Source organism: Nomascus leucogenys, chromosome 22a (genome assembly GCF_006542625.1).
Source record: "Nomascus leucogenys isolate Asia chromosome 22a, Asia_NLE_v1, whole genome shotgun sequence".
Taxonomy (NCBI): Eukaryota; Metazoa; Chordata; class Mammalia; order Primates; family Hylobatidae; genus Nomascus; species Nomascus leucogenys.
Window position 1 is genome coordinate 49588190 of NC_044402.1, and position 16906 is coordinate 49605095.

Genomic DNA, 16906 nt, shown 5'->3' on the forward strand with positions numbered 1-16906 from the left:
TTGGTTTATTGCCTGCCTCCCCACCACACACACGCGAGCGCGTGCGCGCACACACACACACACACACACACACAAAGATTATAAATTCCATGAAAGGAAGGGCATTGTTTTGTTCAAAATTAGTTCCAGCTTCCACAATAGTGCCTGGCATAGTAGATAAATCAATATTTGTGGAAGAAAGGGGAAGAGGGAGGAAAAAACTAAGAGCATTTTTCACCCATCGGTTTGGCAAAGATCAAAATATTTTATAACACTGTGTTGACAAGTATAGGTAAATAAGAATATTGCTAGTAGATTCTATGGTGATTTGGCATTAACAAAAGTACAAATTTCCCTATTCTATGCTGTAGTAATTCCCTTTCTAGACATATAGACTATGGATATATCCTTAGACATGAAAAATGATGTGAGTTCACAGTAAGTTATTGCAGCAATGTTTGAAAAAGAAGAATTGGAAACAACCCCATGACCACCAATGGAGTAGTTATTAATAAATTATAGAACATAATACACAGTTGAATACCGTGCAGTTGTTTAAAAAAGAGCAAGATCAAGGAAACACTTATGTACAGCCTTTACCAAGATCACTTGGTAAAGAGAAAAATAAGAAAGGTACAGAAATGCTACTATTTGTGCAGAGGGGGAAAAGCGCGGACAATCTATATCTACGGAAGGATATACAAGTTACGAAAAATATTGTCAAACTAGACGCTGGGGGACATTTACTCTTTTTAATTAATGTATGTGAATGCATTACTTATCCATATTACTTAATAATTAAACCGAAAAACGTTTTAAAGAAGTACAAATAACACTTGCTCGCAGGCCCCGCAGTCCCATCAATACGAGGCGTAGAAGCCGGGTCCTCCACTGGCTAGGGCTGAGGAGGCAAGCCCTGAAGCTGCCACAGAGGCGAAGCTTCCTAGAGCGGCCCGGAAGTGCCCGGCTGAAGCGGCCGGGCGCCGATTGGTGTCTTTGAGTCTAGTCTTTGTTCGGGGCTGTCCAAAGGACGCTAGCTGTTGCACCTGTTCCTCCCTGCGCGTAAGGTGAGTGTCTCCCGGCTCCCAGGTGGAGAAAAGGGGACAAGGCGCAGCTGTGGTCAGCAGCAACACCATCCCCACACCTCCCTGTCGCGGGCAGAGTGTAACACTACTGTCCCTCCCTCCGTCCCCCAACAGATCTACAGGAGAGGAGTTGGCCCAACCTTCCGGGAAAGGATGGGTGGAAGGAGGACACTGGTTGCGGGTTCCTTTGCAGAGGCATCTGTCTGATCCCCTTCCAGGGTTGGCACACATATCCTATAACCAGTGAATCCTGGGGGCACAAGCTAGCCCGTGCATCTCATGGTAACAGAATGAAGAGCCTTTTAACAAAGCAGTTCATAATACTTGGTGTTTATTTAGTGCTTACTAGTGCCCGCTGCCATGCCAGAGACGTTGCATACGTTCTCATGTAATCTGTATATCAACCCTGTAACACACGAGAATTGTACCTGAGGATCTGTAGTTCTAGTCCAGATAAATAACTTCCTCTAAGTTACACAATAGAGCACAGATTCAAATCATATCCCTGCGTCACTGTTTTTTGTTTGGTTTTGGTTTTTTTCAGCTTCCTATAAGACTGTTTTCTCTGATTGACTTCTGGTGGCTTGGCTTCATTGTGATGTGTTTATGTTCACAGAAATTTTTGTAATTTCTCTATGGTAACAACTTTTTATGCCTTAGGAGTGTCTCTGAGGCAGGATTCTAAGAGATTCTCTTTCACTCAATCCCAGCTAGAGGATAAATCTCCTGACAAAGCCCAGAATGACCACAGCCCTGGAACCTGAGGACCAAAAAGGACTTCTGATAATTAAGGCAGAGGACCATTATTGGGGACAGGATTCCAGCTCACAAAAGTGCAGTCCTCACAGGAGGGAACTCTATAGACAGCACTTCAGGAAGCTCTGCTATCAGGATGCACCTGGACCCCGTGAAGCTCTTACCCAGCTGTGGGAGCTCTGCCGTCAGTGGCTGAGGCCAGAATGCCACACCAAGGAGCAAATTTTAGACCTGCTGGTGCTAGAACAGTTCCTAAGCATTCTTCCTAAAGACCTGCAAGCATGGGTGCAGGCACACCATCCAGAGACTGGAGAGGAGGCAGTGACTGTGCTGGAGGATCTGGAGAGAGAGCTTGATGAACCTGGAAAGCAGGTGTGAAGGGGCAGTCATCTGGCAGTGAGTGATCAGGGGATATGGACGGAGCCAGAGCAAAAGGCATATGAAAGAACATCTGAAAATATTTATCCTCTAAAGAACAAGGCATAGGAAGGGACCTGACTACCTATGTCAAATAATTAAAGTGTGGCTGGGTAAAGAGAGAAGAGTCACTAGACTGATTCTATGCCTGTTTGGAAGGCTAGAATCAGTGGGAAGTTACCAAAAGGCAATCAGGTATCAGAGGAAAAGAAATAATTTTCTGCCATTCATAGATACCCATAAATAAAACAGGCTACCCCATAAGAAACTCCCTTTCCATATAGGTATTCAAGCGGAGATTCAAGTAGATGTCAAGGATATTGCAGAATAGGACTGTCCAACAGAAATATAATGCAAGCTGTATATGTATTTAAATTTTCTAGTAGCCACATTAAAAAAAAACAGGTGAAATATATTTTATTTAACCCACAATATTTAATCATGTAATCAATATTTTTGAGATATTTTAGATATTTGTGTTTTAAATTTTCAAAATTTGGTATGTATTTTACATTTAGCTTATCTCATTTGTACTAGCCATATTTTAAGTACTCAGTAACCACATTTTGCTAGTGACTACCATATCGGACAGCATGGTTATAGAAGAAATGCTCCCATTTGCTGGAGGTTAGGCCAGATGATTTTTAAGCTACCTTCCAAATCCCAGTGCTCTGATCCTGGACTTCTGCAAATCAATGAACGAAGAGACATTGAAGTTTACTCTCTAGTGTCCTGAATTGTAGAGATTAGCCTCTGTTCCTTTTCCTAGCCATTATTGCCATTTACAATGAAATGAGAATTTGTCCCCCCTTTCTATGTCCCTGGAAGATGTTTCATTGGATGGTTTTATCTGAAGTTACTTAAGTTTCCATAAAATTCACCTTACACACCTTATTTTCCCTAGGTCCCAGGCAATTCAGAAAGACAGGACATACTCATGGACAAGTTGGCCCCCTTGGGAAGGCCATATGAATCACTGACTGTCCAGCTCCATCCCAAGAAGACCCAGCTGGAGCAGGAAGCTGGGAAACCACAAAGGAATGGTAAGCAGGAACAGTTCTGAGTGTATTAGGGCAGAGGTGCTTCCTTAGGTTAGAGGAACACTTTCCCGCTTTCATCTTCTCTTAAAGATTTCTTGTTTGTCCTCCACCTCACTATGGATAATTTTATCCTCTTCTTACCCTTGCTCCATGATGGAGTTATATTCTAGTTTCTCACTAGACAAAAAAGCTGTTATTTGGCCCAAGGGATGAGGATGGAGTTTATTTAATATCCTTATAATTCTGTTGTTATCTAATGATTCCAGTTCCAAATCCCCCTAAATTTCCATTTTGAGACAGGAGAACTTATATGGCACCCTGTATTAGTCAGCAAGGCCTGCCATACAGAATACCAGAGACTTATGGGTGGCTTAACAGAAATTTATTTTCTCACAGTTCTGGAGGCTGGAAGTCCAAGATGAAGATGCTTACAGGGTTAGTTTCTAGTAAGGCTATTCTCCTTGGCTTGCAGACTTCTTGCTGTGTCTTCACATGGCCTTTCTCTGTACACACACACACTCCTGGTGTCTCTTCCTCTTGTAAGGACACTAGTACTATTGGATTAGGGTCCTACCCTTATGACCTCATTCAACCTTAATTACTTCATTAAAGCCCTATCATCATATACAGTAATGTTTGAAAGGGGTTAGGGCTTCAATATATGAATTTGTGGAGGAAGACAAGTCAATCTATAACACATTCCCATGATGAAAGAAGTAGGGAAGAGAGACAATGATCAGTCAATACAGCAAAGTTTCTTGTTTTTATCTGCATGTCAAATTAATTGGGTTTTGTCCCCCATTCCAGCTCCCTAATTACAAACTAGGGTGTCTAGTATATCCCCAGGCTACATTAAAAAGCAGGTGAATTTTAAATTCCAGTTTGTCCAAACTCTACTTTTTTCAGTGCTCACTGCCCTTTCTCTAGAGGCTCTCATGTCTAATAATGCCTCTCCGGGTAGTTCCTTATACTCCAGCCTATTTTGTATTCTTACTACTTAAGTTTTACCAATATAGTTCTCCCATGCTGTAGGATCCCTACCAGATGATTTGTCTAATCTGAAAAATTATTTTGAGCTAAGATGTTCCTAGCTGCTATCTGGAAAGGATGACATTTAATTATATGTAATGTAAAGAAGCCTTTCAGTGCTTTACCTCTAGGAGTGGAGTGCTGGTTACCATTTGGCTTTAGCAGTGACGTTAAGAACCTCCTATCTGTTCTTTTAAATTTTTATTTTATATTATTTTTTTTAGAGGAGAGGTCTCACTATGTTTCCCAGGCTTGTCTCAAACTCCTGGGCTCAAGTGATCCTCCCACCTTAGCTTCCCAAAGTGCTAGGATTATAAGCGTGAGCCACGGTGCCTGGCTCAACCTGTCTTTTGATTCATTCATCTTTCATTGAGCATTTACTAAGTAGCAGCTATATGCCAGGCACTATACTAAATGTAAGGAATCCAAAGGTAAGACACTTACATTACTTCTCTTCAAGAAGCAGGAGAGTGAGCACTTAACAATAGTGTAATAATTACTGTACTAGAGATACACCGTGAACTACAAAGAGGATAGCTATCCCTGAGGTGCGCCTGCAAAAGTATCACAGAGTAGGCTTGCTTGAGCTGAGAAGGTCAGGTGGGAGCTGAAAGGGGGTGACATTTTAGGCAAAGAAACAGTGAAAAAAAATAGCATCAGAGAAATAACATTCTAAGAATAGCAACTGCTCTGAGTTTCATTCTGATAAGGAGTCGTCTGTGGGAGGGAAAATCAGCAATCTGTGTTTTAATAAACGATCCAGCTGATTCTGATGCACAATAAGGTTAGAAACCACCGAGCTAGCATTTAGACAGGAGGAGATGACAGCAAGGACATCAGTTTCAGGAAAAAATATTTTACCCAGCATATACACTGACTATCCATTGTCATTTCCTATTCCTTTTCATTCCTCTATTTACCCTGACCTGCATGTTGTCATGCTTCCTGCTTCCAGCTAATTATTATCCTTCAAACACACTCCCCTCCTTGGGTGGTTCTTAGTCACTATATTCCTCTCAGACCCCAAATCCTATTATCCTCTCCATTCACTTTTACTTGATTTTACCTGCCACCTATGTTTCAGGCCCCTGCATATTTCTCCCAAACTTTTACCTCCCTCCCCATCTCTGTTCTCCAGTCTCTCTAATTATCCTTGGCATATCTATAGTCCCCACATTTATCCTTCTTCCCTTACAAAGTATTGCCAGCTTATCTCTTGAGCTCTATTTTTGCCTTTTCTTCTCTTAATCTACTCTCAAACAACTTGTTCTGCTGATATCTTCCTTACTTCTTAATTTCTTCCTTACATTGTGACTCTGTGCTATGATGATACCAAAAATAAGATGGTACCAAATATTTGATATGTATGTTGTATGTGACTTCTCATTATTTTATAACACATTTATAACATTTACATGTTCTTTCTTCCATAGACTGTTTGCTTCTCAAACATAGAATAGGACCCGTTTGTGTACTGTTTGTTTGTTACAGGTGATAAAACTAGGACTAAGAATGAAGAGTTATTCCAAAAGGAAGATATGCCCAAAGACAAGGAATTCCTTGGGGAGATAAATGACAGACTGAACAAAGATACTCCTCAGCATCCTAAGTCCAAAGATATTATTGAAAATGAGGGCAGATCAGAATGGCAACAGAGGAAAAGAAGACGATATAAATGTGATGAATGTGGGAAAAGTTTCAGTCATAGCTCAGACCTTAGTAAACACAGGAGAACTCACACTGGAGAGAAGCCCTATAAATGTGATGAGTGTGGAAAAGCCTTCATTCAGCGCTCACATCTCATTGGACATCATAGAGTACACACAGGAGTAAAACCCTATAAATGTAAAGAATGTGGGAAAGATTTCAGTGGGCGCACAGGTCTTATTCAGCATCAGAGAATCCACACAGGTGAAAAACCCTATGAATGTGATGAGTGTGGAAGGCCTTTCCGAGTAAGTTCAGCTCTTATTAGACATCAAAGAATTCATACAGCAAATAAACTCTACTAATATAGTAGTAATATCAAAAGTTCTTTAGACATTCAGGCCTAACTAGTTATCAAAGAATCTATTTAAAAACCTTGAGTTTCCTCAATGTGGTCAAAGCTTCAGTCATCATTAAACTTCTCTGGACCAAAGAATCTACCTGAGTAAAATATCTTTTTATTTCAAATTAGTTCAGTTTTGAGGGGGAATCAAGAATTCTTTCAGAAAGCCTTGTCCACTGACAACACTGCTCACCTCCAGCCCAAGATCAATGGTTCCTGGATGAAAGACAGTGAATTAATTCTGTCTCTGCTCTAGATCCTTTTTAGTCGACCATTCAGTGTCTGACTTTAGGCAAGACATACACATTTTTCTCTGCCTTCATTTCCCCCTCTGTAAAGTACAGATGATAATAGAAGCTCACTAGGTATGTTTTGACAAGTTAAAACTTATGAAAATTACTTTTGAGATTAAGATACAAAACAATGCTAATTATTTGTTTTCCATCATTACTCATATAGTAGCCTAAATATCCCTTTTCTTTCTTAAAATGCGGAGTATAATTATTTTTTGGAAATTTTTGTTTGCCAATGATAAAGAATAAGCCATCAGAAGACAGGAGGCCAGCCTGGTCAACACAGCGAGACCCTACAGAAACTTAAGAAAAATTAGCCAGGCATGGTGGCACACACCTGTAGTTCCACCCAACTATTTAGGAGGCTGAGGTGGGAAGATCACTTGAACCCAGGAGTTCAAGGCTGTCATGAGATGTGATCGCACCACTGTACTCCAGCCTAGGCAACAGCAAGCCTTATCTCAAAAAGAAGAAAAAAAGGAGGCTGAGGAAAACAAAATGGAGGAGAAGGCAGTCTGCGATCATTAAGAGCTGCTGGGGAGAGGAAGGGATCTATAACTAGATATAACTTATTTTCTGGATTTCAGGTTATTTTAAACTGAGGGAGGTAAGAAGGGGTTGGTCTAACTTGGTCCAGTTTGTCCAGATTGGTGGCCAGTACCCACATTAACTCAAATAAAGTGGAAAATTCAGTTCCTCACATTTCAAGTGCTCATAGCTACATGTTAGTGGCCACTATATTGGACAGCACAGATATACACCTTTTTTTTTTCTTTTTTTCGCCCAGGCTGGAGTGATCCTCTGTTCACTGCAACCTCCACCGCCCCGGTTCAAGTGATTCTCCTGCCTCAGCCTCCTGAGTAGTTGAGATTACAGGCATGCACCACCATGCCTGGCTAATTTTTGTATTTTTATCAGGATTTTGCCATGTTGGCCAGGTTGGTCTCAAACTCAAGTGATCCGCCCGCCTCACCCTCCCAAAGTGCTGGGATTAAAGGTGTGAGCCACCGCACCTGGCCACATCTCTAATTTGAGAATCTTATAGCATGACAGGAATTGTGGCCGTAGGCCTTGCACATTCAAATTCACACCACCAATCAAACTGCCAAGAGCAGAGCTCTGGTTCTTTACTTACTTCTAGGAATAACGATTACCAAAACAATCAGGAAAGAAGTGATCTAATTTCTTCAAATCTCTTGTTTTCAATTAAGATATTGCAATTGAAGTTATCTATTAAGAACACCTGCTTTATCATTGTGTTTAAGATCAGGAAGACTATAGGAATCATTTTTATGTCTACAACTTTAGGAAGATGAATCTTTTAAAAATAATAAGAAAGAAAGAGTCTTGCTCCATTGTCCAGGCTGGAGTACAGTGGCACAATCATACCTCACTGCAGCCTTGAACTCCTGGGCTCCAGTGATCCTCCCACCTCAGCCTTCCAAGTAGCTGGGACTACAAGTGCACACCACCATGTCTGGATTTTTTTTTTTTTTAGAGATAGGGTTTGACTGTGTTACTCAGGCTAGTATCGAATTCCTGGCCTCAAACAATCCTCCCATCCTCCTCCCAAAGTGCTGGGATTACAGGCATGAGCCACCATGCCCAGCCAAGAAAATGAATCTTAAGGTATTTCTCATAATGCCCTAAAGATAAACTGAGCTTTTATGTTCCCTTTAACATAATGGTCCTTTAAAAAAAAATGTATATTTACTTTGAATATCTTACATCAACACATTTTTTAAATGTCAGGTTTCACAGGAATACTTGTTTTATGACTTACTATAATTACCTGAGCAATATTTCAAAGTATTTGAAACAGTCAAAGAAAGGATTTTCTTTAATGGTCATGAAGTAAAGTATGAAATATTTAGTATTAGTATTAGAAACATCCTTATTTTAAAAATAAAGTTAGGTGCTTTCTGAATAATGGCTTTTCCCCTTTTACCTTTAGTCTTTCTGAGAAACACCACAATGCTTAGAAACTGTTCAGAGTCTTTAAAGGGGAAACTCATGTTTCTGATCCTTGAATTTAGGGAGGCTTCTGCAATGGTAAGAAAGACGATTTTGGCTACCCCAAGATTAGGTTTCCTAAAATTGGTAAACACATGACAGACTGATTTTCCTTTATCCTCTGTATCAGCAGTCCCCAACCTTTCTGGAACCAGGGACTGGTCTCGTGAAAGACAATTTTTCCAGGGATAGGGAAGGAGGTATGGTTTCATTTATCATTAGATTCTCATAAGGAAAGCGCAACCTAGATCCCTTGCATGAGCAGTTCACGATAGGGTTTGTGATCCTGTGAGAATCTAATCCCACTGCTCATCTGACAGGAGGTAGAGCTCAGCTTTGCTTGCTTACTGGCCCCTCACCTCCTGCTTTCCTGGCCACGGTAGGGACTTGGGGACTCCTGCTATATATGACAGAACATTCCATTCAGCTAGTAGTTTTGAATACCTATTATGTACAAAGAACTTTTCTAGTCTTACACATGCGCACGTATGTTTATTGCGGCACTATTCACAATAGCAAAGACTTGGAACCAACCCAAATGTCCAACAATGATAGACTGGATAAAGAAAATGTGGCACATATACACCATGGAATACTATGCAGCCATAAAAAATGATGAGTTCATGTCCTTTGTAGGGACATAGATGAAGCTGGAAACCATCATTCTCAGCAAACTATCGCAAGGACAAAAAACCAAACACCACATGTTCTCACTCATAGGTGGGAATTGAACAATGAGAACACATGGACACAGGAAGGGGAACATCACACACTGGGGACTGTTGTGCGGTGGGGGGAGGGGGGAGAAATAGCATTAGGAGATATACCTAATGCTAAATGACGAGTTAATGGGTGCAGCACACCAACATGGCACATGTATACATACGTAACAAACCTGCACGTTGTGCACATATACCCTAAAACTTAAAGTATAATAATAAAAAAAAAAGAACTGTTCTAGTTTTAGAGTCCTGCACCGTTAAAGGCTGAGTGAAGAGTAGTCTGGAGCACTACAACCATTGTACCCTTTTTAGGTTTTATGTTGATTCCAAATTGCCATGACAGTGCCCACCATAGGTTTGGTCTAATGTTAACCAGAAGGGTACTGGTAAGAGTCAGGGACGGACAGAAAGACACGGGGCCAGAGACAGCCTAGAATGATGTAGGTAATAGAAGAACAGTCAGTGGGATCTAGGATAACTGCAGGCAAAAGGTGAAAGAGGCATGAGGTCAAAGAAAATCTAAGTAGTTGCTGGCACTCTGGAGACGCAGGCAGTGTCTTAGTAAGCATTTAGAAACCCACAGAAGAAACTGGTGGAGTGCAACTAGTTGGAAAGAACACAGCTCAATCATAGCCACACTTCTTGGAAGAGGAGGTGTAATATGTTGGACACTGTATCAGTTCTAGCAGAGAGCTATCCTGAATGGACAGCACCTGGTCTGAAAAAAAAAAAAAAAAAAAAAAAAAAAAAAAAAAACCCTGAACGTGGAAAGCAGTTCCTCAGAGAGTTGTGTCAAAAGCAAATGTGTTGTTGTTCTTCATATCTTTTTGGAGGTTTTTTTTTTTTTTTTTCTGAGGGAGGAGGCAAGAATTTATAGTTTCATGGACTAATGACAGTAATTACAACAGACAGCTATAGGGAATATGGGGGACAGCTCTCTCAGACACAGATGGGTTGGTAGTGAACTGGCAATTGTAAGTGAGGGTGTCAACAGGTATGAATGGAAGAAATAGATAAGTGTTGAGGGAGGGTCTATAGGAGGTATCAGTGGGTATTGATGAAGAGGGGGAAAATGAGGAGAAAGGGATGAAAAGAGAATAATTTGATGAAAAGAGAAAAGGATGAAAAGAGGAACAACTATAAAACAAGGGATGGAGATAGGAAAGATAGACAAGTGATTCTAATATATTGGAATCAATCATTGTTGGAGACAGTGGATCATATGATACAAGCCATACAAAGGTAAAAAGGCTAGCTCCTGATCCCAATGTGCTTTGAGTCTTACATGTACAGCACACACTATATTATCTTTATTAAATGGTCTACATTCTCATCTTGAGCATGAAATTATTTTATTATAGTCTGATCACAAAATCCATCAACAGTAGAAACAAATGGAAACTGAAATGCTTTAAAACAACCTGTTTTTCCCATCATAGTATCACAAGGGAGTTAGGCTGAGGTTTTAAAAGAGTAGATATCTCAGTCTTTCTTACTCAGATCCTTTAGAGCAAGGTTTCTCAACCTTGAGAAATATTTCTATTGACATTCTGGGCCAGACAATTCTTTGATGTCGGGGCTGTCCTCTGCACTGTAGAATGTTTAACAGTATCCCTGGCCTCTACCCACTAGATGTCACTAGCACTTCCCACTTGTGATATCCAAAAATGTCTCCAGGTAATTTGGTGGGCAGGCTGAGTGAGGCAAATGTCCCCTGAGAGGCAAAATCACCCCCAGTTGAGAACCCCTGTTCTACAGGAAAATAATCAGATTTCTATGACTGTTCCACATCATACACAATAAAATTCTACTTAGAAATGCTCCATGTGGCCGGGCACAGTGGCTCATGCCTGTAATCCCAGCACTTTGGGAGGCCGAGGTGGGTGGATCATCCGAGGTCGGGAGTTCCAGAGCATCCTGACCATCATGGTCAGGGTCTCTACTAACAATACAAAATTAGCTAGGCCTGGTGGCACATGCCTGTAATCCTAGCTACTCAGGAAGCTGAGGCAGGAGAACCGCTTAAACCCAGGAGGCGGAGGTTGCGGTGAGCCGAGATCATCGTGCCATTGCACTCCAGCCTGGGCAACAAAAGCAGAAACTCCGTCTCAAAAAAAAAGAAAGAAAGAAATGCTACATGTGGCCAGCACTACTGGACCCTTTTCCTACCCCAGAAAATTATTCCCAACATACCTAAAATCAATGCAGCAATGATGCTAAAAAGTAGTCTACTTTAGAAAGCCTTACCTCATTTTCTAGTGAGGACTAGTAATGTGACTTAAATGTGACTTGCATAAAGAGCTTACACTGCATTTTTGCAGACCTTCCCCTTCCCTCCTTGCCACACTTCTGGTGCAGTTTTCTTCTTTGCCCCTTGACCCAATCATGAATATAGACATTTTATCCTTGATCTAAATCTGTGCTGTCCAGTGTAGTAGCCATGAGGTACATTCGGCTCTGCAACTGAGGAACTAAATTTTTAATTTTAATCAAACTTTAAAACTCATAATTCACTAGGTAACTTTTAAGTATGTTTGAAATAATTTGGATATGTGAATCTATTTTTTTATTTTAAATTTTATGTAATCTCAATATAGATTATTTATGAAAATGTAATATGTGAATTGAGATGTCCAATAAGTATAAACACACTGGCTTTCAAAAAATGGAATATAGGCTATCTCATTAATAATTTTTATATTGATTAGATGTTGATATAGTAATATTTTGGATATGATGGTTTAAACTAAAGATAATTTCACCTGTCTTTTTACAGTTTTAATATGGCTATAAGAAAGTTTTAAATTACATAGGTGAATCCCATTATATTCCTATTTATTAGGCAGAACTGACCTTCAGTTCTGCAGAAGACCATTCCACACAAAGGGGAGAGGTAATGCAGTCTCTGAATAGGAATGAATTTGGTGTGTTACAGGAACTGAAAAAGGTCACGTGTTGAAAGCACTGGATTAAGGGAAAGGTGACACAAGATTAGGTTAGAGAGGTGAGCAGGGGCCAGGATGTGTATTCTAAACGTGATGGGGAACTACTAGAAGGGAGGAACATAATCCAATGTTTGTTTTTAAAAGATCATTCTGGCCCCTTAAAGAGGCAAGAATGAGAAAAGAGCAGAAGTAAGGAAATCAGTCCAGAGGCTACTGTAGTAACCCAAGTGAGACAAGGCAGTGGCATGGACCATGGGTTCGCAGTGGATATAAAGAGAAACAAACAGATTTAAGGTACATTTTGGAGATGAAAATATAATCTTGCTCATTGTTGTAGATTCCTAAATTTTGCTTGAAAAGATGTTTCTGTATTAGGTTAAACAAATGAAATCCCTGTTTTTGTGGGTCAAAATGGTTAAATACCAGAAATGTAAAATGATTTAACCTAATAGAAACAAATAACAACAGAGAAGAATCAGAGGAATGAAACAGGAGAAAGGACGTTGAAATGGGGCTTATTTATTAAAATGAAAATTTTTATTGTTCTCTTCTTAAATCTCTCTGTGGAAGGCACCCTTGTCAAAAAACAAAAACAAAAAACAAAAAAACCTTTGTTTAAAGGCAAATTGCCAACAAACCCGATGAGATTCAGAACACTGCTGCAATAACATATCTCTGTAGAAATTTATACTTCCATCTGGATAGCAAATTTCCTAAGCTGATAAAACCAGGTTATCAATGAAAGGCGGGAGTACAGAATTTAAAGGAAGAATGCCTGGGTATGAATCTTTGTTCTGCCAGTTACTAGTTATATGACTTTGGCTAATACATTTATTCTCTCTGTGCCTCAGGTTTCCCATCTGTAAAACAGTATTATAATGATATGTACCTCATAAAGTAGGAATTAAATGAGTGACCAAATGTGAAGGGTTTACAACAGCGGCTGGCCCATAATGTTATAAAAGTCTTAGCCCCTAACATTAGTGCACTTACATCTTTTTGTTAGCATTAAATTCAGCATTTTCTTCCTATCAAAGCTGCTTAAATCAGTTAACCGGCATTTGATCTTCATGGACTCATTGTATTGTTGCTGTTGTGTGTGTTTTTAAATAATACTCGTAATCTTAACAATTAGCATAATTTGGAACCGCTCCCTAATACCTAACCCCAATCCCAAACCGGACGGTCGAGCCTATCTACCGGCAGAGAACACCACCCAACCTCGCCCTCACTAACACTCACCGGCCAGACCTTTTCTTCCGTCCGTTTTCTGCTTCTGGCCCAGGGCCCAGCTCACGTAGCGTTTTCGGGGGCTGCTTGGGAACCATTAGTAACCGGTAGTGGCTAGCGGTCGCGAGAGAACTGAAAAATGGGGCCGGCCTTTCCCAGCTACCTAAACACTTGGGTTCCGGCCTGGAAAGAGGCCCAGGGCTCCTGCAAAGAGAAACAAGGGACCTGTTTGGATGGATCCGAAGAAACACTGGCATCTGATTTGAACGAGGCTCGCCGCAGCCGGGCCCTTTTCGCAAAGTAGGCCCACTGCTGACCTGTGGGAACCTCCGGGATACCTGGGGACCTGCATCTGCCGCTACCCGCAATTTCCTATCCCGACCCTCTCTGCAGTTGTCGACCCCGGCCGGCGGCTTTGAGCGTGGGGTCCCGCAGACCCTGGCACCTAGGGGGCCGAAGCCGAGGGATCTTGGAGTAGAAGAGCGGTCCTACAGAGCTGCCGCTTCGGGAGAGCCCCCAATCGACCGCTGATGGGGAATGGAGGATTTTATTGTTTTAGTGCAGCCCACCCCCGGAGAAAGGCGGGCTCGGACGTTCTTGACTTTAGAATAGACTGGGGAGGGGCGCCGAGGAGCGTTCTTCCCTTTACGTCTCGCGGTCGTAGACTGCATTTGCCGGTGCCCTGCTCACTGTGATCTGGCAGGACCTTGCGGACTTACGGAGAAGAAAAGTGGCCTACTTTAATGTTCTCTGATCCTTAGGGGAAATGAGTGTCCAGAGCGAAATAGGTGCAGAGTGCCGGCACTAGAATTCTTTAAACCTGGATTCAAATTCTGACTCCACCACTCTCCAGTTAGGACTGAGGGCAATTTATTTTTAACTTCTCCAAGCCTCTGTTTACTCGTTTATGTAAGTCAGGCTAATGTAGTGCCTATTTCATAGGGTGGCTTTGACTGTTAAGTGTGAGAGTGCATGTAAGAACAGTCTAAGGGCATTTCCCTTGTCTGCTGTCACTCTCATCCTTGTCAGACAAATGGAATTAATTAACCAACTTCCACTTTTCTGAAGCACGGGTAAAGAAGAGTGAAGTGCAGGACTTGGGTAAAGGAAAAACCAAGAAGGATGTAAAAGATGGATGGTCATTGTGAGATCCACGGAGGTGTTCATCCCAGCACTTTCACCTCACTTGGCGTCTGTCACATGGTGGGTGCTTGATAAGTACATGGGTGAATGAGGACCTACCTAAGGAGAAGGAATTATTGAATAAGACTAGAATTGAAGGGAGAGGATGAATCGGATTGATTAGCTACTTGACAAAAAAAGGCAAACCACTTTTCCTGTCAGAAATGTATGGCACATCTGCACATTTCAAGGGCTGCCACTTACTGGAACTGAGAGGGAGATCTCAGAACCGACACCTCAACTACGGAAGCTTTAATCTATTGACAGCAAATGTAACATAGCAAGGAATATAAGACAGAATGTGATCAGTGCAAAATCGAATAATAAAGTCTTGAGAGGGGGTTATTAGAATAATAGACGAATGTTTAGATTGAGTAGTGAGCAACGAGGTAAGTCCTTTGACTTGGGGGTACAGGGGAATTATGACCAGGGGTACGGGATAGGGAGAAGGTCATTCTGGAAGGCAATAAAAGGCAGACAGGACGTAGTGGTAGAAAAAAAGGAAAACACTTGTTTATCAATGTCTATCAATTGCGGAAGAATTACATATGACATGCTATTGAGGAATACCTTTCAACCGTTAAAATGATAAAAGGAGTGTCAGAACAATATATATTACGTTTTTGTTGGAAAAATTTGTTTATATAGATATAATTTGTGAGGCATTTGTACAGGAAAAGGATGCACTCCAAACTTAACAGTGATTACCCCATGTCGAAAATTGTGAAACTTTTACCCTATTTGCAAGCTAACAATTTAACTTGCCACAGTTTTATGGATGCTAACATAAGACACTGGACTCCTGCGTCAGAGACAGAAGACTTTATTACTTAATAACACAGGCATCATAAGCCTTATATTCCCTTGTTCCCAAAGCTTATGTTCTCAAAGCCCACAGAGGTGCCTAAGCTTGGCATTCCTCTGCTAGGATGGAACAGTGGGTTTGCAACCTAGCAGAGGAATGCCAGGCTTAGGAAGCCCAACCTTTACTCAGCCTTGCCCCAGAATGAGCCATTATCTTTATTATCCCGGTCAGGAAACAACTGTGCTCTAGAAGGAGATACAAACATCCTTGAAAAGCTAACCTCAAAGAAAAATCTACCATAAGACTAGGAGTAATTTGAGAGGCCATTAAAGAATTATCTCCCAACATTCTAGGTAAATACCATTTGATGGTGGAGATGTCAACTTTTAAGAATTTTATATAATATTAATCTTTATCATGTTTCATTTATTTTTAAAAATACAAAAAAAAGGCAAGCACATAAGTTTAAATTTTACTTAGAGATAAGGAACCACTCAGGGTTAGTGATTGGAAGAATGATAATGATATTTAAGGACCACGTCTGGATAGTTAGGAAGGCTATCTCAAGGCTGTTGCAGTCACATAAGTATGAAGTAATTAGAACTGAGGATGGCGGTTATGTTAATGGAGAAAAGTAACATTTCAAAGGGGAAATCTGGCTCTGATAATTTCTCCTTTATCTCCATGTTTCATTGAGTAAACTAAGGAAGCCTCTCAAGCCTGAATAACTTAGAAATTGGTGATATTATCAACCAGTCTAATGGATATGTGGTGATAACTCATTCAGGTTTTAACTTTGCATTTCCCTGATGAATAATGATTACTTTTTAGTGTGTATACTGGCCATTATTTTATATTTTGTAAAGAAAGTGTTCAAATCTTTTGCCTATTTGTGTTGAATTATCTTATTCATTAAATTGTGAGAGTTCTTTATATATTCTGGATAGTTCTTTGTCAGATAGATGTATTACAAATATTTTCCAGTGTGTAGCTTTTTCTTCACTTTCTTAATGGTGCTTTTTTTGAGAAGATTTAAATTTTGATGAGAATTTAAATGTAAAATTTTGAAGTCAAATTTATCAATTTTATCTGTTATAATCAGTGTCTGTGTGTCCAGTTTGAGAAAACTGCCTATGGCATGATGCTGTTTTACTTCCTATGTGTACACAACTTTGTACATAGTATGTGCAGTCATAGTTGTGTGCACATTGAATTTGTACAACTACATATGTGCACAACTTCAGACTTAAAAAATTATTTATTTGTTTATTTATGTTGAGACAGGGTCTTGCTCTATTGCCCAGGCTGGAGTGCAATGGCAGGATCTCAGCTCACTGCAGCTTCTGCCTCCCAGGCTCAT

The 16906-nt window shown here is 40.6% G+C and overlaps 2 protein-coding genes across 3 annotated transcripts in view; one reads left to right on the plus strand and one right to left on the minus strand.

The window, feature by feature from the left end:
- The window catches only part of LOC105739042, a 39188-nt gene extending 22730 nt beyond the window's left edge, over positions 1 to 16458 (minus strand). The window contains exons 1-2 of one of the 2 annotated variants that reach the window (XM_030802776.1): positions 13898 to 16458; positions 13572 to 13763 (exon numbers count right to left, since the gene is read on the minus strand). In XM_030802776.1, coding sequence (XP_030658636.1) covers positions 13572 to 13763; positions 13898 to 13911 — 206 coding nt within the window. In that variant the 5' untranslated portion in view covers positions 13912 to 16458. Of the gene's footprint in view, positions 1 to 13571; positions 13764 to 13876 lie in introns of both variants that reach the window. The other variant, XM_030802775.1, reaches the window with a different exon arrangement.
- Positions 911 to 6449, plus strand: ZSCAN16 (zinc finger and SCAN domain containing 16). Its single transcript, XM_003271978.3, has 4 exons — positions 911 to 1046; positions 1775 to 2192; positions 3142 to 3280; positions 5798 to 6449. Exons 2-4 carry the CDS (start codon positions 1806 to 1808, stop codon positions 6316 to 6318), a joined length of 1047 nt encoding a protein of 348 aa, XP_003272026.1. The 5' UTR covers positions 911 to 1046; positions 1775 to 1805; the 3' UTR covers positions 6319 to 6449.
- Positions 16459 to 16906: the final 448 nt, after the last annotated feature.